Genomic DNA, 27,387 nt, shown 5'->3' on the forward strand with positions numbered 1-27,387 from the left:
TCTGATAGCGCTTACGCGTGAATAGTGAGTTTCGGCACTAACATCTATTTATAAATAACTGTTTAACCATGGGTAACGCCACGGTCCAAGCTAGTAACATATATAATTATACTAACCCCCTAAGACATTCCCCCCCCACTGGTAAAAGCACAAATCGTACACTGCTTTACACGCAAAGTAATATAATCAATAGGTCCAGAAGGAAACCCGACGATTCACAAAGATGTAAAGTGTCGTATAACAATCGTGTCTGTGGACGTAAATCCAGATCACATTTAGAGCATCATATTGTCTTTCCAGAAACCCGTCAAAGCATGTGTCAGTGCTGCGAGAATTCCGTTTGGGTTTTCTGCTGCGCTGTTGTTACCCTTCGATAGAGCTGCTTACATGTTATGTCGTGAAGCCCTCATAGAAGGCTCCTTGCGTTGCTATAGAAGAAAGGACTACAGTGTAATATCCGTTTCCCGACGCAGATTTCGGTTTTAAGTAACGCCCGAAAATTTCTTAATTCTAATGTTGGGATGGTTGCTTTGAGAGAGAAGGCACGGTGATATAGTTTCCCATTCTTCTCCTTGCCCAGCTCGTGATCCGTCTCTAAAGACCTCGGTACTTATTGGTCGGTAGAAGGTGATATTATTCCATTTACGGCACTTTCCAGTGTTTAGAATTTGGCGAGGTCTCACCTCACTCAAGCAATGCAAGACGTAATTTACTGGTTACTGATGTTCATGTGAATAGTAGTGTCACCCTACGAGTGGAATCTCACAAACGTGCTGTGAGTGACGTGTCCCGACCTGTAGTTTCCTATTAGTCTTCAGCTTTCATTACCTGCTCGCAGAATTCGAATCAGCTTCGCCTACAGATGCTGTCGCCGTCCGTTTCAACGCCATTGCGATGAATGGTATATGTGTTTGACATGTGAGACAAACATGGCATGTATGATACGCAATGACAGCTGACTGCTTCACTGTTTATAAATCGTTTCATTTGCTAGTCTGACAGTAAATGTTGAGGGAACAACGGCTCATACTAGTTATGCTCTACTTTGAGTTAAGCGAGCTGACAAAGCAGTGCAGCCTGTAATATTTTCCGTGTTTTCAGTTGTCTATACAAATGAGAATATCGCCATGATTGAAAGGATCGAGTATATTCTCTTGGAAATAGCTATTTCAGATGTGGGAAGATATCTTACACAGTTAGAGATGAAAACGCTTTCTAGCAAACTTAATTGAAGCAAAAATTCCTTCCAACACTCGTGGTAGTGTTGGAATAGTAATAGGATAGTCACCGTTTCGTGAAAGCTTCGTCCATATTATCTATATTATATTTATTCATTTTCATTAAAGTTTCGGGAAATTAACTCTCTCACTACACTTAATGTAACATAAGCCAATCGTCCGAATAGTCTGTGTACTAATCTGTCATACAGTTGATTAAAGGATCTGATCCTGAAATTAGTCGATTAACGAAATGCAGACACCTGTCATCGATAATATGGTTTGTAGGAAATTATTACATGCTGTTAAATAAAACAACCACGATAGCTAACAAGTAACGATGAAGGAGTAAGGTAATATTTTTATAGGTGTTCGGAACACAAATGATGCTCAGTAAGAAGATGCAGATAGAACTATGGCCTCACCTTTGTGATTAATACCTCAGAATTCGTGAAGCGTTTTCCTTTCCACATATGCTTTATAGTAGAAACAGAGAGAAATCTCCAGATGAAACATTAGATCCATATGTTGATTCCTACAGTATTATTATATTCTTAATGGTAGTGTAATTTTTTAATAGACAACAAGAAAACCACAGCGGTCTTCCTTTGCTCCGTGCCTTGTAATGGTGGCTTTGTAATAATCGCACGCTGCATGAGTAAACTAGGTAAACTTTAGTATTTTATTGCACCAGCTAGTGCTGGAAAGATGCATGCCTCATTCAATCTGCGAAGTCATCTAGGTGCAAGGGATTGCAGTATCTTGTGGTGAGAGGGCTCTTACACAAAGACCTACACTTTCTATAAGCCGTTGCTACCAGCGCAAACTAGCGTGGTAAGTACTATTGGACTACAACGATCGAAGCCATGTAACGAACATTGCATTTGTCTGCAGACTGAATAAAGTAACATCATATTCGATACCGTCCCTTTGCTGGTGAAGAATATATCATGTTCCATCATGTTCTGGCCAGAGGAGAACCTGTAGATACACGAGCACTTCTCTTAACCACACTTCACACGGCATAGAGATAACCTCGAATACATGAAAAACGCCAACAATCGTTACCACCAGAAAAAAGTTGAACTTTAATGATGAATTTTGGTAAATGTCCATACAAATTTTTAGAATCTCGTACAAAGAGATGGATATCTTTAAACCATCTCCTAATATTCACACTCTTTCGTTCATCTCCTTCAGTACACTGATCGTGCCGTTTTCCTAGCCCTTTTCCCCACATTCCAGGAATCTCAACTGCTTACAGAGTCATCAGCCTTCTGACTGGTTTGATAGAGCCTGCCACGAATTCTTCTCTTGAGCCAACCTCTTCATCTCAGAGTAGGACTTGCCACCTACGTCCTCGATTATTTGCTGGGAACATTACAATCTCTATCTTCTTATATAGATTTTCCCGTCTGCAGCTCCTTATAGTAACATGGAAGTTATTCCCAGATGTCTTAACACATTTGTCCCTTCTTCTTGTCAGTGTTTTCCATATGTTCGTTTCTTCTCCGATTCTGCGCAGAACCTGCTCATGAATACCTTATCAGTCTACCTAATTTTCAACATCTGTCTGTAGCACGACACCTCAAATGCTTCGATTGTCTTCTGCCCCGGTTTCCCCAAAGTCCATGTTTCACTATCATACAATGCTGCGTGCCAAACGTACATACTCAGTAGTTTCTTTCTAAAATTAGGGCCTACGTTTGATACTGGTAGACATCTCTTGGTTGGGAATCCCCATTTTGCCAAGTCTTGTCCACTTTTGATGTCCTACTTGCTCAGTACCTCTTGAGTTATTTTGCTGCTTAGGGAGCAGAATTCCTTCCCTTCATCTACCTCGTGACCATCAACACTGATAAGTTTCTCATTACTTCCGTCTTTATTCAATTTACTCTCAGTCCATATTCTTTATTCATTAAACTGTTCTTTCCATTCACCAGATCCTGTAATTCTTCCTCACTTTCACCGAAGATAGCAATGTCATTTTATCATTTACTGTATATCCTTTCAATGGGAATTTTAATTCCACTCTTAAACTTTATTTTTATTTCCATCGTTACTTCTTCCATGTACAGTTTGAAAGCGAAACGCTTACAACCCTTTTAGTCCAAGCACTTCACTCTTGGTCTTCCACTCTTATTATTCCCCTTTGACTCTCGTACATGTAATATATTATCCGTCAATCCCTATAGCTTACCCCCTTTTTCCTCAGAGTTTCGAACATCGTGCACCAGCCGACATTGTCGAACGCATTTTTGATTTTGACGGATCCAGTGAATGTGTCTTGATTTTTCTTTGGTCTTGTTTCCATTATCAACCACAACGTCAGAATTGCCTCTCTGGTTCCTTTGCCTATCCTATAGCCAAACCGATTGTCATCAAACACATCTTCACTTTTCGTTTTATTGGTCCGTATATTATTCTTGCCAACAAGTTTGATGCATTAGCTGTTAAGCTGATTGTGCGATACTGCTCGCACTTGTCACCTCTTGTAGTCTTCGGAATTTTGTGGATGGTTTTATTTCGATAGAGGGATGGTATATACAATCTAGACACCAACGTGAATAGTCGTTTTGCTGCTACATCCGAAAATAGTTTTAGATATTCTGATGGTATGCTACCTATCCCTTCAGCCTTATTTGATCTTAAGTCTTCCAAAGCTCTTTGAAATTCTGATATTAATACTGGATTCCTCATCTCTTGTGTACCTGTTTCTTCTTCTGTCACGTCATCAGAAAATTCGTTCACCTCATAGAGCCCTGAATGTAGTCTTTTCACCTGTTCACTCGCTTATCTACATTTGATAGTGGAGTTCCCGCTGCACTCTTAATGTTACCATTCTTGCTTGTAATTTCACTTAAGCTCGTCTTGACTTTTCTATTTGCTGAGTCAGTCTTTCCAACAGTCATTGCTTTTTCGATTTCCTCAGTTTTTTCAAGCAGCGATTTCACCTTACCTTCCCTGAACTTTCTATTTATTTCATTCCTCAGTGATCGGCATTTCTGTATTCCTGAATTTTCCTGAACTTTTTGTCCTTCCTTCTATCGTGGAACAACTGAAGCATTTCTTTTGTTACCCATGGTTTCATTGCAGTTTCCTTCTTTGTACCTTTGTTTTCCCTTCCCTTTCCTGTGATTGCCCTTCTTAGGGATGCCCATAGCTCTTCAACTGAACTGCCTACTGGGCTATTCCTTGTCGCAGTATCTATAACCCTAGAGAATTTCAATCATATCCCCTAATTTCTTAGTACTTCATATCCCACTTCTTTGCCTAGTGATTCTTATTGGTTGGTGTATTAAACTCCGGTCTTCTCTTCATCACTCCAAAATTGTGATCTGAGTCTACATCTGTTCCTTACTACGCCTTATAATCCATTATCTGATTTCGGAATCTCTGTCTGATCATGATGTAATTTAACTGACTAACTGAAATCTTCCTTATCTCCCGACCTATTCCTAGTATAGCCCATACGTTTGTGACTCTTGAACGAATATTTACTATTACTAGCTGAAATTTACTCAATTAGTCTTTCTCTTCTCTCATTCCTAAACGAAGCCCATATTTTCGCGTAACTTTTTCTTTTACTTCTTCTCCTACTACCATATTTCAGTCCCCCCCCCCCCCCACCCACCCCTGATTATCTCAACAATTCCTCAAATTTCACGCAACCAACGGATCTTCAAAACAAATCTTTTCAAGATATAGGCAACAAATAAGGAACGAACCACGTGCCGCTTCCCAGCCAAGGACTTTCGCGTAGCAAATCATTACCGCGTATCCTACTAACCATTAAATTAAAATACGTATGACAAAAAACCGGCACGTAACATCGAAGTTCCACCAAGTTGTCAACCAACAAAATGTCCACAATAGGCTGAAACTGCGAACACGTGGAACATTGGGATTGCACCCCTCCACTATCCTCCACATCTAAAAGTTCTCTATGTGACTTTTTTTTGTATATGGTGCCTTGGTATCGCCTGTTTCGAAGCTTCGTTACTCCTTCCTTGAACGCCTCGTACTCCGCCTTGACTTACGCAACCGTTTACCACGCACGTATCCATCCATTATCATGCCACCAAATTCCCATCCCTCGCCGTTCACACTGTACAGTCTGTATGAACTCCACTGTGACAAACTCGAACTTAATTTCCAATGCTGGGAATGTGCTGCGCATATACCAACTCAGCCCAACCAACCCTTCACTTACAAAACAGCATATCATCTCCTAAAGAAACTCCAAACGGTTCACCGTAGAAACGTGCTGTCACTTCTAACTCTTTCCTCCCTACCGACCCAAAATCAAGATTCGTGCCTTACTCAACATCTTCCCCTTTCCTCAGACTATCGTCTGGCACACACCCCAGTCACCTAGTCTCCTCCTATTTCCTCCCATCCACTGCAGTACCTACACTCATCTGTACAGTCACAACCAACCAGATCGTTTGTTTATTCCTACTCCCAACCATTATACGGAACACAGAATTTCCCATTTTACAACCATCATACCCAAATGAGGAACCTTCACATTTCAGTGAACATGCAGTGCTTCAGCCTGTAACATTCACTTTCGTTTACATACATTCATATCTAAAACTGACACAGGTATAATTATACGATAAAAGAAACCGAAAAGATCTACCGAACACTGATCCACAAAACAGGCGTTTGCAAGGTAACTGCGAATGTGTGATTGCTCGTTGCCACTAATTTCAGTGTGAAATATTGTTCTTGTCAGTACGAATGTATGTAAAATATAAAACCTTCGTTTCAGTCACCATTTGATTGACGTAAACCCACATGCTGTTTATGAGTAACTACCGTTATGAGTAACAATGGTCCGGATTCAGCGTGTGGTAAAGGTTGGTAATACAGAACAGAAATTAGCTCCCCATACCTCCTTTAAAGTCGCCAGCGAATCCTATGACGTCATCTCCGAACTCTCCCTGACCGCGTCATGCAAGACTCGACTCACCAGCCACTGCCACTGCCAGTGTCACCAAAAACTTGTCATCTGAGTCGGTCCTCGGGTAGAAGTAAACTCCTCCCACGTAGAAAGCAGAGCGAGACTCCCGTCATTCAGCTGCATACAAGACCGTTGGGCATGACGATTATTATGGGCCAGTACAGTCAATGATCGGTTAGCAATGATATATATATCATGTGAGGCATTTAATACTCTGTGATAAAACTTGTTCGGCTCGAAGCCAGACATCCAAAGATACCAAACTCGACCCACCTGTCCCACACCCATGGACCAGTAAGGAGGTCAACCTTGAAATATCGATTAGCAGGCACCCATTTTTATTGCGTATTCGGATTCTTCGAGGAAAAAAAAGAACGTAACTTCTGTATTTAAAAGTTTTTTCGTTGCATGGTAGACGGCACTGCAACTTAAAAATATCGAAAATGCTGAAAATCGTTCAAAAATGATATCATCTCGTGAAATAGTATTCCAGGAGCTTACAAATGCAGTTACTCTAAAACCTTTATTCTGAAACTGGTTTTTATAGCAAAGAAATTTGATGCTCCGTAACATAACACATTAGTTTGTTGACATTAATGGTGTAATTTTTTTCACAAACGTCGTTGAGATCGATAGCAATTATATGGATGCTGTTCTTTCGGACAGACGCCACACATTCATATAATTTATACACCTAGTTGGGCAATGGATCCACTTTCTTCAGTGTGGATGCACTAATGCGTCCGACCTCCAGTGGTAATCTCGAAGTAGCGAACAGTGAGTATAAAGGGCAGGGACTGTAGGTAGGTGGTGCTAGGTAGGAATTTGGATCGGCCATGAGGCATTCTGAAATAGTCAGCGCAGCCGAACTGGAATCCCTTCGCTCCCAGCTTCAGGCAGTGTCGGCTTCGGTCACACAGCTTGAGGCAGTTGCCAATGGGCATCACGAGGGTTTGTCTGGGATGGGCAGCTCGTCCCACGCATGCCCCAATCGGACTACGGCTCTGGCTACCCGGAATACTGATCACATTGAGGCTGAACCCTCACCCGCGGTAGAGTGGGAGGTCGTCTCGTGTTGTGGCAGGCGGAGAAAGACATTCCGGAGGACTGAATGGAAGGCCTCTCCAGTTGACAAACTGGTTTCAGGCTCTGTCTCCCGCAGATACTGATCATCGGCCGGACATGGCTGCTTGACCTGTTCCAGAGGTTGCCCCTCAGTCTGCAAGATCCGGGCGGTCGCAGAGGGTGGGCTTACTGGTAGTTCGGAGCTCCAACGTCAGGTGCGTAGGGGCCCCTTAGGGATATGGCTGCACTGCAAGGGAGGGGCAGAAAACCAATGTGCACTCCGTGTGCATACCGGGGGAAGTAATTCCAGTTGTGGAAAGGGTCCTCCCGGATGCCATGAAGGATACAGGGTGCACCCATCTGCAGGTGGTTGCTCATGTTGGCACCAGTGATGTGTGTTGCTATGGATCGGAGGAAATCCTCTCTGGCTTCCGGTGGCTATCTGATTTGGTGAAGACTGCCAGTCTCGCTAGCAGGATGAAAGCAGAGCTCACCATCTGCAGCATCGTCGACAGGACTGACTGTGCACCTTTGGTACAGAGCAAAGTGGAGGGTCTGAATCAGAGGCTGAGACGATTCTGCGATCGCGTGGGCAGCAGATTCCTCGACTTGTGCCGTAGGATGGTGGGGTTTCAGGTTCCGCTGGGTAGGTCAGGAGTCCACTACACACAGCAGCCGGCTACACGGTTAGCAGGGGTTGTGTGGCGTGGACTGGGCGACTTCTTAGGTTAGATGGCCTTGGACAAATGCAAAAAAGGCAACAGCCTCAAAGCGTGCGGGGCAAAGTCAGGACATGCGGGGACCAAGCAGCAATCGTTATTGTAATTGCAACCTGTGAAAGCTGCGTTGGTTAAGTACCGGAACTTCAATCGCTGATAGAAAGCACCGAAGCTGAAATCGTTATAGGTACGGAAAGCTGGCTGAAGCCAGAGATAAATTCTGGCGAAATTCTTGCAAAGGCACGGACGGTGTTTAGAAAGGACAGATTGCATGCAACCGGTGGTGGCGTGTTTGCCGCTGTTAGTATAGTTTATGCTGTAGTAAAATAGAAGTGGACAGTTCCTGTGAATTATTATGGGTGGAGGTTATACTCAACAACCGGGCTAGGTTAATAATTGGCTCCTATTACCGACCTCCCGACTCAGCAGCATACCTCAATATGGAAGTAAATAGGAATATAAAAATGGGAGGAAGGTTTATCTGTTTAGCAAGAGTAATAGGAGGCTGGTTTTTGACTATCTAATAGATCAAAACACTGACAATATTGAGTGTTTATGGAAAACGTTCAAGGCAATCGTAAAAGGCGTTTTAGACAGGTACGTGCTGAGCAAAACTGTGAGGGACGGGAAAAACCCACCGTGGTTCAACAACAAAGTTAGGAAACTACTGTGAAAGCAAAGAGAGCTTCACTGCAAATTTAAACACAGCCAAAACCTCTCAGACAAACAGAAGCTAAACGATGTGAAAGTTGGCGTAAGGAGGGCTATGCGTGAAGCGTTCAGTGAATTCCAAAGTATAATTCTGTATACCGACTTGACAGAAAATCCTAGGAAGTTCTGGTCTTGCGTTAAATCTGTAAGTGGCTCGAAACAGCACATCCGGACACTCTGGGATGATGATGGCATTGAAACAGAGGATGACAAGCGTAAAGCTGAAATACTAAACACCTTTTTCCAAGATGTTTCACAGAGGAAGACCGCACTGCAGTTCTTTCTCAAAATCCTCACACGAACGAAAAAATGGCTGACATCGAAATAAGTGTCCAAGGAATAGAAAAGCAACTGAAATCACTCAACAGAGGAAAGTTCACTGGACCTGATGGGATACCAATTCGATTCTACACAGTGTACGTGAAAGATCTTGCCCCCCCTTCTAACAGCCGTGTACCGCAAGTCTCTAGAGCAACGGAAGTTTCCAAATGATTGGAAAAGAGCACAGGTAGTTTCAGTTTTCAAGAAGGGTCGTCGAGCAGATGCGCTAAACTATAGGCATATATCTCTGACATCGATCTGTTGTAGAATTTTAGAACGTGTTTTTTGCTCGAGTATCATGTCGTTTTTGGAAACCCAGAATCTACTCTGTAGGAATCAACATGGATTCCGGAAACAGCGATCGTGTGTGACCCAACTCGCTTTATTAGTTCATGGGACCCAGAAAATATTAAATACAGGCTCCCAGGTAGATGCCAATATCCTTGACTTCCTGAAGGCTTTCGATGCAGTTCCGCACTGTCGCCTGATAAACAAAGTAAGAGCCTACGGAATATCATACCAGCTCTGTGGCTGGATAGAAGAGTTTTTAGCAAGCAGCACACAGCATGTTGTTCTCAATGGAGAGACGTCTACAAACGTTAAAGTAACCTCTGGCGTGCCACAGGGGCGTGTTATGGGACCATTGATTTTCACAATATATATAAATGACCTGGTAGATAATGTCGGAATTTCCATGCGGCTTTTCGCGGATGATGCTGAAGTACACAGAAAAGTTGCAGCATTAGAAAATTGCAGCGAAATTCAGGAAGATCTGCAGCGGATAAGCACATTGTGCAGGGAGTGGCAACTGACCCTTAACATAGACAAATGTAATGTATTGCGAATACATAGAAAGAAGGATCCTTTATTGTGTGATTAAATGACAGCGGAACAAACACTGGTAGCAGTTACTTCTGTAAAATATCTGGGAGTATGCGTACGGAACGATTTGAATTGGAATGAGCATATAAAATTCATTGCTGCTAACGCCGGTGCCAGGTTGGGATTCATTGGGTCAGTCCTTGGAAAATGTAGTCCATCAACAAAGAGGGTGGCTTACAGAACACTCGTTCGACCTACACTTCAGTATTGCTCATCCGTGTGGGATCCGTACCAGGTCGGTTTGACAGAGGAGATAGAGAATATCCAAAGAAGAGCGGCGCGTTTCGTCACAGGGTTATTTGGTAAGAGTGATAGCGTTACGGAGATGTTTAGCAAACTCAAGTGGCAGGCTCTACAAGAGAGAGGCTCTGCATCGCGGTGTAGCTTGCTGTCAAGGTTTCGAGAGGGTGCGTTTCTGGATGAGGTATCGAATATATTGCTTCCCCCTACTTATACCTCCCGAGGAGATCACGAATGTAAAATTAGAGAGATTAGAGCGCGCACGGAGGCCTTCCGGCAGTCGTTCTTCCCGCGAACCGTACGCGACTGAAGTAGGAAAGAGGAGGTAACAACAGTGGCACGTAAAGTGCCCTCCACCACACACCATTGGGTAGCTTGTGGAGTATAAACGTAGATGTAGATGTAGGTAACGCTGTATCCTACATGGCGCAGGGGCTAATAGACCTGCTTAGTAAGCAGGGAATCCTGGGTTAGAATCCCACCCGGCACGGTAGCTCAGCGTGCTCAGTCAGTGGGTTAGCAGCCCTCTGTAGTAGAAAAAAACTGAGTTAATGAATCAATGATGAACGTGAACAAAGGTCATGGCACGTCGGCCCCGAACTAACAGAACGAACAATAACCAACAAAATGAGATCAACAAAAAAAAAAAAAATCCCAGTCTGGTACACATTTTCGCTCGTCGCCACTGATTCTGCATATTGCCCTGCTGTAGCTGACAGCAGTGATCCCTTTCAATTTACTTGAAACAGGAAGCATTTGGAATAGTTAATTTGTTTGCTTATCAATCTATTAAAAACTACTTTAACTTTTACCTGGGAAGTGTGAAAGATACTGCACCAGTAATGTAGACAAAGTAATGTATTATGTTCTCTAGAATCAAGTTCTTTTTTCTATTAAGAACCGGGTTTTCAATAAAAGTTTCAGGATAACTGCTTTAATGACCTCTAGGGATGCTAATCTGATGTGTGTTTCTTGAGATGTTATCATTTTACAATGATTTTAAATTTTCGTTTTTATTACAGCGCCATCTATCACGCAAGAGAGAAAATGTTAAATGCATAAGTTTCATTTTCTTTCCCGGAGAATCCTTTTTAAGATTTCAATGTTTACCCCGTGCCCCACCCCCCCTAGGAGTTGGGCAGAGAGTCCAGTCTGCTGTCACTGGATTTCACCCCTCGGGACGAACAACTTTTATTACAACTTTTCTTTAGTCAGATTTGTATTTTTCCAGTTATATTCAAAAGCAATGTTAAATCCTCGCCTTCTATATGTTTATATGCGTCTGTGTGTTTGATACGTATATATGCTTCTACATCTGTAAATTTATTTTAATATTGAATATCCACTGTGGGACTGTTTAACAATTACGTTGATGTAGAAACGCTTTCAAAGCGTTATTGAGTGTGTGACGATGGTACAAGAGCGCATGACATGAGGATGAAGTGAATTCTCTAATTGGTGATAAATTATTCATATAAATTTAAAACAGTGTTCGAAAAAGTCATAGAAATGAATGATGAGTTACACATCTCGCTGTTAACCCATAAAGAGGAGTTGCCGCCACCAAAAGAATACAGAAATATCACGCTTCTTGTTCCAGAGGCGTAACGGTGATGCTGTTGAGTGCCCAGTTTTTGTCAGATGTTTTCTCACGCTGGAGGTGGAATGAAAGCAGTCACTTCCTTTCATTGGACGATATCTGAATGTTTGTCGTTTGAAGCGTGAATTTATGCCTGACATTAGTTTCCTCTAATGGAATACATTTACAGTTTTATATACTGCAACAGTTAATTTTCGTCTTATATCCTCAAAAGCATCACAAAACACAGTTCCGTCAAATGACATCTGATCTCCACAGTCGGTCATTTCGCCTTGTCAGTGCTACTTTGGAACAGCAATCCCGTGTCTTCAACTTCTGTACTATACACGACTGGCCTTTCACTCCTGCCTGCACACTTCAGTTAGAGAGAACAAAGCGACGAGTGTAAAACGACATCAGGATGACTGATCTCAAACTCGACATAATCGCCGAACTTCAGCGGGAAACTATTAAGCTCTGATGTATAAGCGGCGCCTAGATTTGTAAAGTATACAACCAGCAAAATTATGTTCCTACTCGCTCCGTTTCTATTCTCCAGTTAGAAACCTTTTCATTTGGGCACACGTTCTTGCAAGAAAGATTGATGTACGAAGATCCCTTCGGTTTCTGTTGCAGGACTGCTTCACGATCGCCTGCATGCACGATGCGCGATGAGGCATCATAACAGTTTACTGCCGATGTAAGATAGTGTCTACTACAACAGTATGGTTCAAGAGAGCTCTGTCAGCTAGGACCTATACCTACCCTCAGCGATCTGGCTTCATCTTATTGGAACAATTTCAAACGTAAAGTGCACAACTCTATCTTTGACACAGAACACAGAATTATACAGTATTATCACGCTTTAAATTACCTTACGTTACCTGTTCTTGGATAGTAACCCATTCAGGGCATAGCAAAATACTCCCAGTTTCCAAAATGGCGTGTGAATTTTCTCTGATGATGCCAGCTACAAAAATGACATGAGGAAATGGATATTTGGGAATGTGAGACTAGTTACAGGGAACGGAAGAGAAATTGGTTACAAAGAAGAAGAAACTGGAAAAATAATTTTATAACAACACGCAGATTTTACAGCTGTCTCAGAAGCTAAGAAGAAGCTGAAGGGTAATAAATGTTTTGGAAAATATATAATACTGTGCAGTGTGGCATGCCAGACAGAAAGAGCAAGTAAAGGTGTAGCAATATACAAAAGCAGATAATGGGAGGAATACGTCAAAAATTGCGACTATATAAACGAAGCAATTGTAACATCAACGATAAAATATGATACGAAAACCTAACTATAACAGCACTTTTATGCACTGGAGGGTGACTGAGGAATCAGTTAACTTTTATGACGGCCTACAAAATATTATGGACCAATAAACTCAAAAACATCAAGTCTTTCTATTTAGTGACCTAAATGAAGGGCAGGAGATAATTCAAATCCTAATGTAGTTGGAATCTATGGAGAACAACCTTTAATCATAATGGGCAATTACTCAGAGATTTTTCCACCTTTGATGATCTAATAATAACTAACATCTTTCTAGAAAAAATACATTCACAAATATATCTGGATCGTTATAGGATGCAGATCCGATGTAGATTGTGTAATATTGAATAGAAGAAGACAGTAAATGATACAAGAGTATAGAGGAATTTTAATATCTGATCTGATCATTTTCTTATAATATTCCGAGTTGATACTTTTGATAAATGGATGCAGAAGACACCTTTTACTACACATAAGTAGAAAAAGGTCTATTAAATTTATTTACGCCAGAATGAATGTAGTAGAGGCCTACATCAAAGAAGATTAAGAAAAGAATTAGAATAAGTCGCTACTTAGGACAAAAGTGAATACGAGTGTATGAATATAGAAAAAGCAATAAAAGAATCTGGAAGTCAGGTACCAGGAGACAAAAGTAAATATATCTGAATGTGTGCATTAAAAGTTCAATTAAAACTAATTGCGGAAGCAGTACAAGGAAAACACATAGAATATACAAAAATCTTTCAAAGTCTACCATGGGAAATGAACAAATCTATAAACAGAAGATGAATTACACAAAAGCAATGGTGAAGACATCCCATCACCGTGACTGGGACTGATACATTAGCAATACATTAGCTATCATACAAAGCTTTGAAGATGTTAAATACAACAGAAGCAAATGCAATTCATTTGAATAACACTATGAAAGTAGAGTTGATTAAATAAAAAAAAGAGAAAAGAACAGTTATAGAAGGAAAAGGTCTAGATGATGTAACAAGAAAAGAACTTATTGCAGCTACGGAAAGCAGTCGGAATGTAGGAAATTTAGATGGATTTAATGCAGAGTTAATTAAACATTTAGGATTATCAACTACGCTTTAAAATGTGACATTTCCTTAACATTTGATGGAAGCAAAAAGAAGTTCAAAATGGTTCAAATGGCTCTGAGCACTATGGGACTTAACGTATGAGGTCATGAGTTTCCTAGAACTTAGACCTACTTAAACCTAAGGACAGCACACACATCCATGCCTGAAGCAGGATTCAAACCTGTGACCGTAGCGATCGTGCTGTTCCAGACTGTAGCGCCAAGAACCGCTCAGCCACTCCGGCCAGCCAAAAAAAAGTACCACAGAATTAGAAGAGAGGAAAAGCAATATCGATATATAAGAAAGAAGAGAGAAACATATTTGGAACTAACAAGGGATAAGCTTATTTGAAACAGCATATAAATTTTATCAAAGAATTTTAAAAATAAGACAGAAAACTATAGTAGATATAGTTTTTATTTTGTGACAGTTTATTGAAAACCAAGCAGAGTTCAACAAAAAGGCACATAATGCTTTTGAGAAAGCTTTTGATGATGTGATTAGGGAAAGTTACGACCGAGTACTCAGGAGCCCTTTGCAATTTATGTCATCTAGCAAAAGTCTGAATAAAGTTACATCAGTAAGTTTAGATGTAGAAGGCATAGGCGTGAGACAAGGCTGTAGTTTATTCCATACATTGTTCAATATTTACATTGAGGATTCATTTCGGAGAGTGATTTTTTTTACCCTTTCATTGCTACAGACGTACTCTATGCTTTCCATGCTGACAGCGTCTTCTCTTATGGCTGTACTGCTCGCCAGGTGCTTGTGCCTGTGTTAGGAGACGGTGTTCTGGCCTATATGACGTACTTATTATCCGATGTTTCGGAAACTATTAGGTGAAAACAATTATTTTCGCGCATCTTACAGTCTGATAACTTCACTCGATAAAGAACTGAATTTTTTTAGTTATCCGACATACTTACTGCGCTGCATCAGATGAAGTAAAACTCTGCACGTAATTTTAAAGACCTTATACAGGTAAAAACTCATTGCTTAAACTATGCTAATGGTTCATTTTACCTCATTCATGGCGGTATAGTTACTGAATTTTCTATACGAAGAACGGTCGTTCTCGACGTGCGCAGTTCCGTCGGTTTGGACTTTCTGGGTGCAATAAATCACTTACCATCATATTTTATGAAAACTATAACATGAAAATGTTTAATTTTTTCACATCTCACAGTCTGATATCTTAACTCGATAAAGTACTCAATTTCTTGTCGTCAAACGTCATACTTTCTGCAGTGGTCAAATTAAGTAAGACATTGTGCATAGTTTCAAACATTTTGCAGAGGTAAAACGCACTGCGTGAACTTTACCTGTGGTTGATATTAGTTCATACACTTCAGGAAATAAAACGTAGATAAGATATTGGCCTTTTGTTCAAAACTAAGAGCAGAACGGTACTTCATTTCTTTCTGGAGTTACTGGCTTTTATATACGAAGGACGGTCACGCGTGATATGCTCATTCACATCTTTGCACATCGCGAATCATGTGGTAATTAGTCTTATCTCATAAACGATTCAAGATTTAGACAGGAAGTCCTTTGAAAATGTTAGCACGCTGTGAGGCACATACGTCATGTCGTATGATATACAGGGCGTAAATTTTAAGTTGACGAACCAGAACAACTCGAAGAATAAGCTTCATACGAAAAAATGTGTAGAATCTGAAGTTCATTATTTTCGAGGGGGACATCCGCTGATGCTAAGATTAGCCCACCACCCCAGTCCCTGGGGTTGCCGCGGAAGGCACCTTTAAAATTTAAAATAGGAAGCTCCATTTGTTATTGCAGAATCAGATTCTACATAGAAAACTACGTACATTTTGTCTTAAACATTTTTTTTGATTCCTGGTAGTTTATTCTACATAAAAAACTACGTACATTTTGTCTTAAACATTTGTTTTGATTCCTGGTAGTTGGCGCTGTAATTCAAGAATATCCATGTTCTCATTTTTGTGTGGAAAATGGTTACGGATACATAAAAAATACCTATTTACTTCGTAAATTTTGATTCGCTAAAACTAAACTCTCCCTCTCACCCAATAGGGTGGGGTTTGAGAGAGGAATTAGACCTTCACAAATGTTGACACAATATTGTTTTTTTTCCGCAGATTCGGATAAGTTTTGTTTGTTTCGTGGTCATGAGGCCACACAACTTTTAATGGGGAGAGAGAGAGAGAGTTTTAGTTTTAGCGAATCCAAATTTACGAAGTAAATAAGTTCTTTTATTTATCCATAACCATTTTCCAGAAAAAAACATGGTTTTTCTTGAATTACAGCGCCAACTACCAAGAATTAAAAGAAATGTTTAAGACAAAATGTACGAAGTTTTTAAGTAGAATCTGATTCTCCAACAAAAAATAGGGGTTCCCATTTGAAATTGTTAAAGTTGCCTCCCGCTCCACCCCACAGGGTGCTGCGGTGGCGGGCTAATTTTAGTACCAGCAGATGTCGCCCTCGAAAATAATCAGCTTTGGGTTCTACACATTTTTTCGTGTGAAGCTTATTACTCGCGTTATTCTCGTTTGTCAACCTAAAATTTACAGCCTTTATGTACTCGGGACTTGTTTTATTTACCGAGAAATGGAAATAACTCGTCTGCTATAGTGACAAGTCAGTGGTTCAGGGCTCACACAGATGGAAAACCCAAGCCACACCTACAACATCTGGAGAACGACGTAGCAGGTCATGTACAGATGTCCACAACAGCGAAACAGCTAGGGTAAACTCTGGGATAAAAACTAAACAATTCGGAAATGCCAAAAGCAATCATCCGTGCTGATGATATTACACTCAATTTATCAGGAGAGCAGAAAGAAGATGTAGACCTGTGTTACTTCGTTCCAAGAAAAAGCAGCTTTCTCAGAAAACGATTCCCTCTTTTGATGATGATCCTGTCAACGAACAGCCATCAGGTACGCTAGATCATCATGTTCTGTTTGGTGACCGTTGATTCACAGGTAGACGCCGTGTTTTTTGACTTCCGCAAGGCGTTCGATACAGTTCGCCACAGTCGTTTATAGAACAAAGTAAGAGCATATGGACTATCAGACAAATTGTGTGATTGGATTGAAGAGTTCCTAGATAACAGAACGCAGCATGTCATTCTCAATGGAGAGAAGTCTTCCGAAGTAAGAGCGATTTCAGGTGTGCCGCAGGGGAGTGTCAGAGGACCGTTGCTATTCACAATATACATAAATGACCTTGTGGATGACATCGGAAGTTCACTGAGGCTTTTTGCAGATGATGCTGTGGTGTATCAAGAGGTTGTAACAATGGAAAATTGTACTAAAGTGCAGGAGGATCTGCAGCGAATTGACGCATGGTGCAGGGAATGGCAATTGAATCTCAATCTAGACAAGAGTAATGTGCTGCGAATAGATAAAAAGATAGATCCCTTATCGTTTAGCTACAAAATAGCAGGTCAGCAACTGGAAGCAGTTAATTCCATAAATTATCTGGGAGTAGGCATTAGGAGTGATTTAATATGGAATGAGCATATAAAGTTGATCGTCGGTAAAGCAGATACCAGACTGAGATTCATTGGAAGAATCCTAAGGAAATGCAATCCGAAAACAAAGGGAGTAGGTTACAGTACGCTTGTTCACCCACTGCTTGAATACTGCTCAGCAGTGTGGGATCCGTACCAGATAGGGTTGATATAAGAGATAGAGAAGATCCAACGGAGAGCAGCGCGCTTCATCACAGGATCATTTAGTAATCGCGAAAGCGTTACGGAGATGATAGATAAACTCCAGTGAAAGACTCTGCAGGAGAGACGCTCAGTAGCTCGGGACGGGCTTTTGTTAAAGTTTGGGCTCAAATGGCTCTGAGCACTATGGGACTTAACATCTATGGTTATCAGTCCCCTAGAACTTAGAACTACTTAAACCTAACTAACCTAAGGACAGCACACAACATCCAGTCATCAAGAGGCAGAGAAAATCCATGACCCCGCCGGTAATCGAACCCGGGAACCCGGGGGCGGGAAGCGAGAACCCTACCGCACGACCACGAGCTGCGGACTGTTAAAGTTTCAGAACATACCTTCACCGAAGAGTCAAGCAGTATATTGCTCCCTCCTACGTATGTCTCGCGAAGAGACCATGAGGATAAAATCAGAGAGATTAGAGCCCACACAGAAGCATACCGAAAATCCTTCTTTCCACGAACAATACGAGACTGGCATAGAAGGGAGAACCCATAGAGGTACTCAAAGTACCCTCCGCCACAATACACCGTCAGGTGGCTTGCGGAGTATGGATGTAGATGTAGATGTGGATATTTGAACTTCAACGTCAAGAAAATAGTGGCTGGCAGTTAATGAGTTAAGTATAAGCGAAACAGAGGGATGTGCAGATGTTACCTAGAACCCAGGTGGTAGCCATCTTGGTAGCGAAGAGGGCGAGGGTGGCGAGCAGGACTGAGGCTGCGACGGCGGCCCACATGCCGGCTGAGAAGGGCAGCAGCGGCACCTGCCAGCCGGACTGCACCAGCGGCCGCGGCGCCAGGCACGTGATGCCGGTGCGCACGTAGGGCCGCGTGTAGTCCAGGAACAGGTACTCGTGGAACCACTGGTAGACCGCCGCGTACGCCACGTCCGCCTCGCCGTTCACCACCGCGCCCAAGATGCCGTTCCCGGAACCGTTGTTGTCCCAGATGGCACCCCATTTCTCCTCGGCGTATTCCGTCACTTGCCAACTGGCATTCACCTGCAGAAAAACCAGATCAAGTGTACTCGCAGCTCCGCCGTTCTGGCCTCGCGCGATCCAATGGCGACCGACCGACCACTGCATCACCCTCAGCGTATGTAGTCATTTGGAAGCGGAATGGAGGGGCATGGAGTCAGCAGTCACCACACGGCTCTCTCGCTCGCTGTCGGTTTCACAGGTATTCGATCCGCAACATTCAAGTAGCTCCACAGTTGGAACCATGACGTTGAGTGCAGACCGTTCCAGCCCTGCTGTCAACGAAATGATGTCCGCCCCCGGTAGCTGAGTGGTCAGCGCGACAGACTGGGTCGGACATTTTCTCCGCTCAGGGACTGGGTGTTGTGTTGTCCTAATCATCATTCCATCCCCATCGACGCGTAAGTCCCGAAGTGGCATCACATCGAAAGACTTGCACCAGGCGAGTGGTTTACCCGACGAGAGGCCCTCCTCACACGACATCATTATTATTAACGACATGATTCCTAGCTGTACAGGGAGACCTCAGCTATAAAGGCGGACGAGAAAACATATACAGGGAGATTTTTTTTTAAAAAAAAGGTTAAACCATACTTTCAGATATCTGTTTAAAGTCAGTACAACCATTAGAAAATTCAAATGGCTCCAAGCACTATGGGACTTAACATCTGAGGTCATCAGTCCCCTAGAACTACTTAAACCTAACTAACCTAAGGACGTCACACACATCCATGCCCGAGGCAAGATTCGAACCAACGACCTTAGCAGTAGCGCGGTTCGGGGCTGAAGCGCCTAGAACCGCTCCGCCACAGTGGCCGGCGTACTGTCATTAGACAGTAGTTAATTTACAGCGTTACATTTACACAATCATGACTTCGGCTATCAAGTGTTTAAAGTGTTATAAATTTTTCTAACATGGCACACTGTCGTATTAAATACACGTATAAAACACTTGATAATGGCACTTTGAAGCCAAAATCATTATTTTGTAAGTGTAAATGTATCACTGTAAATAAACAACAGTCTAATGGCGGTACGGACTTTAAGGAAATATACATGTTGCGTCAAAAAATGTATACACACCTTGAACTGTCACAGACAATTTATTTCCTGTTCTACAAGGTTAAATATCTGTGAGAAAGTAATGTTATGTTTCTTAAACAGGTGGCAGCAGTGGTAAGTGCAACATGGCGGACGTGCGTTTGAGCTTTGAAGCGCGAAAGCCGATAATTGAGTTGTACTGGAAGTTCGAGAATGTAGCTGCGGTTGAAGACAGTGGAGAAGTGAGTATAGTACAGAACCACCTTCAAGGTTAACGATTACACGGCTACGAGACAAATTCTAAATTCATGGAAAAGTGTGTGATGTGCGTAGAGGTCGATCAGAGCGACCTCGTACACCTACAAGTGACGATTCCACAACTACGGTCTTGGAACTGATTCAGGGTTCACCTCAAAAATCTTCAAGGCAAGCGGCACGTGAGAGTAATGTAAGTGCTAGCAGTGTGCTACGCATTCTGAAGAAAGGCAAGTTTCGTTTGTACACTCCAAGGCTGGTGCAACAGCTAAGTGATGACGATCCAGATCGAAGGTTAGAATTTTGTAAATGGTTTCAGGAGATGGTGAGACGTGAACCGCTATTTATGGGTAGCATAATTTGGTCGGATAAAGCCCAATACAAACTCAATGGAACTGTCAATAGGCACAATTATGTGTACTGGGCTGAAAATAATCCTCACATTACAATTGAACAGGCTGTGAATTTGCCTGGTGTAAATGTGTGGTGTGGTTTGTCTGCAAGGGGACTCGGGCCTTTCCGGTTTGAAGGTAGGCCTACTGTTACTGGATAAACGTACCTAACAATGCTTGCCGACTCCATGTTCCCTGTCATTCGTGCATTAGACGGTAATGATGAGTTTCATTTCCAACAAGATGGCGCCCCACCGCACTATCGTAGGAACGTACGAGCATACCTGGATCACAATGTGCCAGGCCAGTGGATAGGACAAAGGGGACCAATCGAGTTTTCTGCACGCTCTCCAGACCTCACGCCGCCGGATTTCTTGTGATGGGGCTCAGTAAAAGATGAGGTGTACAAACGTAAACCACGTAACCTGGACACACTTTGGAATGAGATTCAGGTGGTGTGCGCACAAATCTCATTGGACACTTTGGTACGAGGCACGGAATCAGTGGTGAGTCGTACTCAGAAAAATATATATATGCTGAAGGCCACCAGTCTGAACATTAATCACATTTGCAAAGTACATTTATTTTTCCAATTGGACTTTTGAGCTTTCCACTCCCAGAAATTTAACATTATAGAGCGGGAAATAAATTTTCTATGATGCTTCAAAGTGTGTATACATTTTTTTACGCACCCTGTATTATGACTGTTGCCCTGCATTATGAAAAAATTATTAACTTTCAGATATGGTAGTATGGATCAAAACAGGACAAAAACGTCCAGCAAACCTGGGTTCTAAACTGAATGGTTTAAGATCTATGAGCTCCTGTCCATCTTCGCTACCGTGAAACAAATCTACTGCTGCGGTGTCTTGCCCTCACAAGTTGCTAATATGGTTCCTACGGGATGCAGCGTTCTCGGAATGTTATACAACACTTCAAAAAATGGCTCTGAGCACTATGGGACATCTTCTGAGGTCATCAGTCCCCTAAAACTTAGAACTACTTAAACCTAACTAACCTAAGGACATCACACACACAGATGCGCGAGGCAGGATTAGAACCTGCGACAGTAGCGGTCGCGCGGTCCCTGACTGCAGCGCTTACAACCGCTCGGCCACTTCGGTCGGCTAAAACAATTCATTGAAATAAGATTATTAGTTTCATTTCCAGAAAGGAAATTGACAATACTTGACTATAGCAAATGTCGCTAGTGAGAGGTGACATGAAAACATTACAGTCCGATAGCGAAGCACTAAACACGTAGCAGCGCGATTCGATCTACGCGGCCGAGGCTAGACGAAACTGCGTATATGCTCACTTGCTGTAGGGGGCGCGCCTGTTGCAGCGTGGTCCGATTCCACACACCATTGGCAGCCTTTTCTTCACCGCCTTGTCTGCTCTGACGTGCCGCCTCTTCGTTCCCACTTATATGGTTACGCCAGAACTTTCCTCTCCCCCCCCCCCCCCCCCGCCGTCCAGCGACGGACCGTCGTCGTGTATGGAGTGCGACAACGGCGGGGGATGCTGGAGGGTGGATGCTCTGAAGGGCTGGAAGCTGTAGCTGCAGGGGACGACCAGCTTCCAGCCGTACCCCGCCATCCGGCCTGCGCTCTGGCGGAAACGTACCCCGGGAAACGACCGGAAAGGTACGCGTCCACTCCGTGCAGCCATGAACAAGATGAAGAAGGTAGTGACAGCTGCGGTGCGGGCGGGTCCATCTCCATGGGTAGGACGGGAGGAGACGAAGGCTCCGGCTCGATGGGGCCGTCTCGCGGTGTCGTGTTGACCTCCTCTGGCGGCTGATGCGGCCGCACTATCCTCTAGACCCGTGAATCTGGGTGTAGAAAGACTGAAATATCATCGTGTACGTGACAGGGGCACCCGTATCCAACTGAAATTTCACACATTTTCCACAAATAAGTAAATGAACATAAAGTTCGTTTGACTGACGTATTACTGACGAAACTGCACGCTTGCTAGTTGCTGACTTGCAAAGTACTGCATTAATGACACGGGCCTTGTGACGAGAGTATTGTGAGTGGGCTGAATACTTATGTTTGTTTCGTTGCAAACATACGGATTGCACATGTCCTTTCCTACCACAAGCGTAACATTGAGCTTGTCGGCAGGAGCAGACTTGGCGTGTGTGCCGTGTATAACAGCGACGGCAAGACTAAATTTTGTTCTTACAATGAAATTAATACGCTTAGCTGCACACAGGCGTTGATATAAGTCAACGGGAACATTTGAAAATATGTGCCACCACCGGGGCTCGAGCCCGGCATCTCCTGCTTATATGGCAGACACTCTAATCAACCGAGCCACCGAGGACACAAAGGATAGTGCAACTGCAGGGACTTAACTCTCGCACGGTCCCGTGAGACCAACATTCGCAACTTATTGTCCCGCACTATATTGATAGTGCCTCGGCCCATGATACTGATTACTCGCGGCTTTACTGCCGATTCCCGTAAGAGTTCGGGCACTGTTTGTGCATCCGCACAGAAGAGGATGGTCAAATGGCCGGTGAGCCGTATATATATATATATATATATATATATATATATATACTGTATCTGTTCTTTGGGACATGAAAACAATGCAGTCTGAGAGCAAAGCACTAAACACGTTGCAGACGCGGGCCGACCTAAGCAGCCGAGGCCACTTGCAGGGGGCGCACTACGGGCCGCCCTTTCTTCACCACCTTGTCTACTCTTGCGTTCCGGCGTTTGTAGTTACGGCGGAACAGCTGCAATTTTTTTGCTATTACGAACGATCTAAGGAATGCAGTAAACAAATGGGCACACTCTGTAGTAAAAGTCTGTTAGCATTGTTACTATAAACCCTGTTCATAGTTCTAGGTAAGTGCCACGCATATATTACTTCCCATGGAACACTTTATTGGAATTACGGAGCAGGAGTCTGCTAGTCCTTGAAACCGACTGAACAACTGTGCGAACTGAACGGTGCGTTCTGCATATTTTTAAGCATACAGAGCAAGGGTTTGATGGTTCAGATGGCTCTGAGCACTATGGGACTTAACATCTGTGGTCATCAGTCCCCTAGAACTTAGAACTACTTAAACCTAACTAACCTAATTACATCACACACATCCATGCCCGAGGCAGGATTCGAACCTGCGACCGTAGCGGTCGCGCGGTTCCGGACTGAGCGCCTGAACCGCTAGACCACCGCGGCCGGCAAGGGTTTGACACCTGCTTCCTTTTGAAAGACAGGAACAAATGATCATATCTGCCATTTATCCTATGTAATAATAAGCTTGTATTACCTGGTTAAATACAAAGATGCAATTGCAACTGTGTTTCACAAAATTATCAAAACACAAACTAGTTCCTCATTTGCTTACATCATTCTATAGGTCGGTCGTAATACCAAAGACCTTGCACTACAAGAAATGTGTTTCAGAGTATCAAAGATGAAAAAATATTTAAATCTCTTCACGAATGAATTTAGAACTCATGTTTACTGCACATTTTTGTCTGGTCTTGGTTCATACTACCATCTCTAAAAGTTTTGAATTTTGAACACCCTGTACATGTAACGCTTAACGAAGGAAATACTTCTGTCCAGAACGAGCTCTTCTCATCTTGAGTTAAAAACGCTTTGGCTATCAGCCGAAAGATTCCGCCCGTATATTAGATAACGGTGGTTAGATCTCAGTTGTTCCTAAATTATACCATTCCCTGCTGGTCCTAGTCGCGCTATTCCTCACATTCCGTGTCTGCACGCCTTTCACATCATGAATGTCTTACTAACTATTTTCCCATCCCTTTTCAAATTCGTGGAACACCGAAAGAAACCCTACGAACCTGACAACTCGTTCAAAATACGATATTGCCCTACATCTTACCTAACTGGTTTTGCAGCTATCCCGCTTCAAACACCTCCACACACCATACATACTGGAACAAGTTAACTGCAGTGAAATTATATTCCTCATCTAAACACCTATGCCTGTTACCAACAGCTGTCCTTCCTTTCTCCTTCCATCCTTAAATCAACTATATATACTCTTCACCTCCAATTCTCATTACAAACCTCCATTTTTCACTTCACACAAGTTCTTTCAATTCTCCTTTGAAATTCACACCAACTTCCTACATACCTACTCTTTCATCTGTTTGCCTTTATCAGGAGCAGTTTACCGTTCACCTGCATTGCACGGCCACCAAATCTTGATCATGTCAATTTTCATCCACTTACTTTGTATATTCTAACCTCTTATTTTAACCACTTCCCTACATTGTAAAAATTATGATTAGTTCAAAAATTTATATAGGCTTAAGAGTGCCATATGGTCAGATCTGAAAAGCAGCCCCATAATAAGGAAATGAAAAGATCGGTAAGAACGCCAATTTACAGTGCTTTACTGGATATGATCTTATTTTCTACATAATTTACGTTCGTCTGCAAAACGGGCATAGTCCTCAAAGAAACTGTGAGCTGTATATGGTGTTTCGGAGAAATCAGGACCAATCATCTATTTCTGGGCAATAAACTCACCGCCAGCTAAAATGTCCAGGGTTGCTAATTAGCCAGTTGTCTACAGCTGTAAAGTGGTATTTCTTGAATGGTCCACAAACAAATATGTCAAGGGGCTGTAGGCTGCGAGAGGTAAAGACAGCAAAACGACTCCATTGTCTTTATAGAAGCTTAACACCTGCACTGACAATGGTGAATCGTGATTGTCAAGCAACAAAAGGCAGGGATGGTCGGGTGTTTACTTTACGTGGCTGTGAAATTGTCTCATGACACAGTTATCCAGCCGGATGGATGTGCAGTACCAATACATCCTTGCAGTCCTCTCTTTCTGAAATAGTCTTTAAAGAACATTCTAGGGTAAATGAAGAGTTAGGGGACAGCGTTGCCAATAGCACTGACACAAGTTGCAGTTGTAACTGTTTGCTCTCGCTCGGAAGAAATGGCTTTTGCAACATACCGAACTACTTTCTCAACAATAATTTTCCTTGGCCGCTGAAGAGTCTGCACCCCAGTTTCGTCTGCATTCCACACATATTTTCTTTAATACCAATGTTTTTCTTAAACATGTCTCAAATTTTCAAAAAAACTCCCAACGTTGTGCTGATTACAACTAGTTGCCTGACTAAGGCTACTCGCTTCTGGCTCTCTTAAAGAAAGTTGAGATGCGTTTCTAAAAATTTATAAAACCATTCTGAAGTTGCCATTTTGGTATTTATCCAAGTATCTGGCACTTCTACTTGTTTCAATAGTGCAAATTCATAGGCCAGTTCACGAACACTTTAGGAGTTAATTCACAGTAAGTTTTAGCACTTGTTAACATGCAGTTACTATGCTCGTGTTCCAAATCATCATTTAATAATTGTCGATGTTCAGCATAGCATATCCCATTTTCAAATTCCCAGCTGCTTCTGGTGTTTCAAGATGCTTTTCCTTTTTAGCTTTATACGTATGAAACGTCATTTGGCCTAATGAATATGTTTTTGCTGCTTCCCTGACAGACATCCAGCCATTCTTAATTTATTTATGTGCCTTCTAAAATATATCAGAGGGTATTTCCCCCCTTTCAGTTTTCTTCTTCTAATTCCTCGGAATTTCGGAAAAAAATACCACATAAGAAATTATTTCTAAGTTAAATTGATACACCATATGAACTTGACCCAAAAGAAGTGTATCAGCTTTACCCAAACGATGCCATTACACTAAATTAAAATCTACGAGAAACAGCTACCAGGTCAAATTACTGCTTAAAGTTAATATTTTTACCTTCAAACCATGACACAATATGATGTGTTTGATTGTTCAATTAGCTCACGAATAACCCTAAAATAAAAAGTGAAAGTGTGTAGTAAAGCTTTTAGGTAAGTTGAAAAAAACTGTTCTTATTCAAAAACACAGCAGCAAGCAACCTTCTCCTCCAGCGCACATGTGGTTACTGAGTATCAATCTGTTCGCCCTCCACTCTCGTTCCCACTTGCAAGCCTCTTCACCTTTAAAAATTATTGGGCCTGTAACCAGTTGTATCAACTAGACTCCGTCCCCCCTGTCATTAAAAATGAGATATTAAATACTGCAAGCAACCTTCTCCTCCAGCGCACATGTGGTTACTGAGTATCAATCTGTTCGCCCTCCACTCTCGTTCCCACTTGCAAGCCTCTTCACCTTTAAAAATTATTGGGCCTGTAACCAGTTGTATCAACTAGACTCCGTCCCCCCTGTCATTAAAAATGAGATATTAAATACTGCAAGCAACCTTCTCCTCCAGCGCACATGTGGTTACTGAGTATCAATCTGTTCGCCCTCCACTCTCGTTCCCACTTGCAAGCCTCTTCACCTTTAAAAATTATTGGGCCTGTAACCAGTTGTATCAACTAGACTCCGTCCCCCCTGTCATTAAAAATGAGATATTAAATACTGCAAGCAACCTTCTCCTCCAGCGCACATGTGGTTACTGAGTATCAATCTGTTCGCCCTCCACTCTCGTTCCCACTTGCAAGCCTCTTCACCTTTAAAAATTATTGGGCCTGTAACCAGTTGTATCAACTAGACTCCGTCCCCCCTGTCATTAAAAATGAGATATTAAATACTGCAAGCAACCTTCTCCTCCAGCGCACATGTGGTTACTGAGTATCAATCTGTTCGCCCTCCACTCTCGTTCCCACTTGCAAGCCTCTTCACCTTTAAAAATTATTGGGCCTGTAACCAGTTGTATCAACTAGACTCCGTCCCCCCTGTCATTAAAAATGAGATATTAAATACTGCAAGCAACCTTCTCCTCCAGCGCACATGTGGTTACTGAGTATCAATCTGTTCGCCCTCCACTCTCGTTCCCACTTGCAAGCCTCTTCACCTTTAAAAATTATTGGGCCTGTAACCAGTTGTATCAACTAGACTCCGTCCCCCCTGTCATTAAAAATGAGATATTAAAT

The 27,387-nt window shown here is 42.5% G+C and overlaps 1 protein-coding gene across 1 annotated transcript in view; it reads right to left on the reverse strand.

The window, feature by feature from the left end:
- The window catches only part of LOC126456602 (glutamate receptor ionotropic, kainate glr-3-like), a 199,120-nt gene that overhangs the window by 165,294 nt on the left and 6,439 nt on the right, over positions 1-27,387 (reverse strand). Inside the window, exon 3 of the mRNA XM_050092347.1 lies at positions 18,449-18,794. Within this exon, the coding sequence (XP_049948304.1) occupies positions 18,449-18,794 (346 nt within the window). The remainder of the gene's footprint in view (positions 1-18,448; positions 18,795-27,387) is intronic.

Source organism: Schistocerca serialis, chromosome 2 (genome assembly GCF_023864345.2).
Source record: "Schistocerca serialis cubense isolate TAMUIC-IGC-003099 chromosome 2, iqSchSeri2.2, whole genome shotgun sequence".
NCBI lineage: Eukaryota > Metazoa > Arthropoda > Insecta > Orthoptera > Acrididae > Schistocerca > Schistocerca serialis.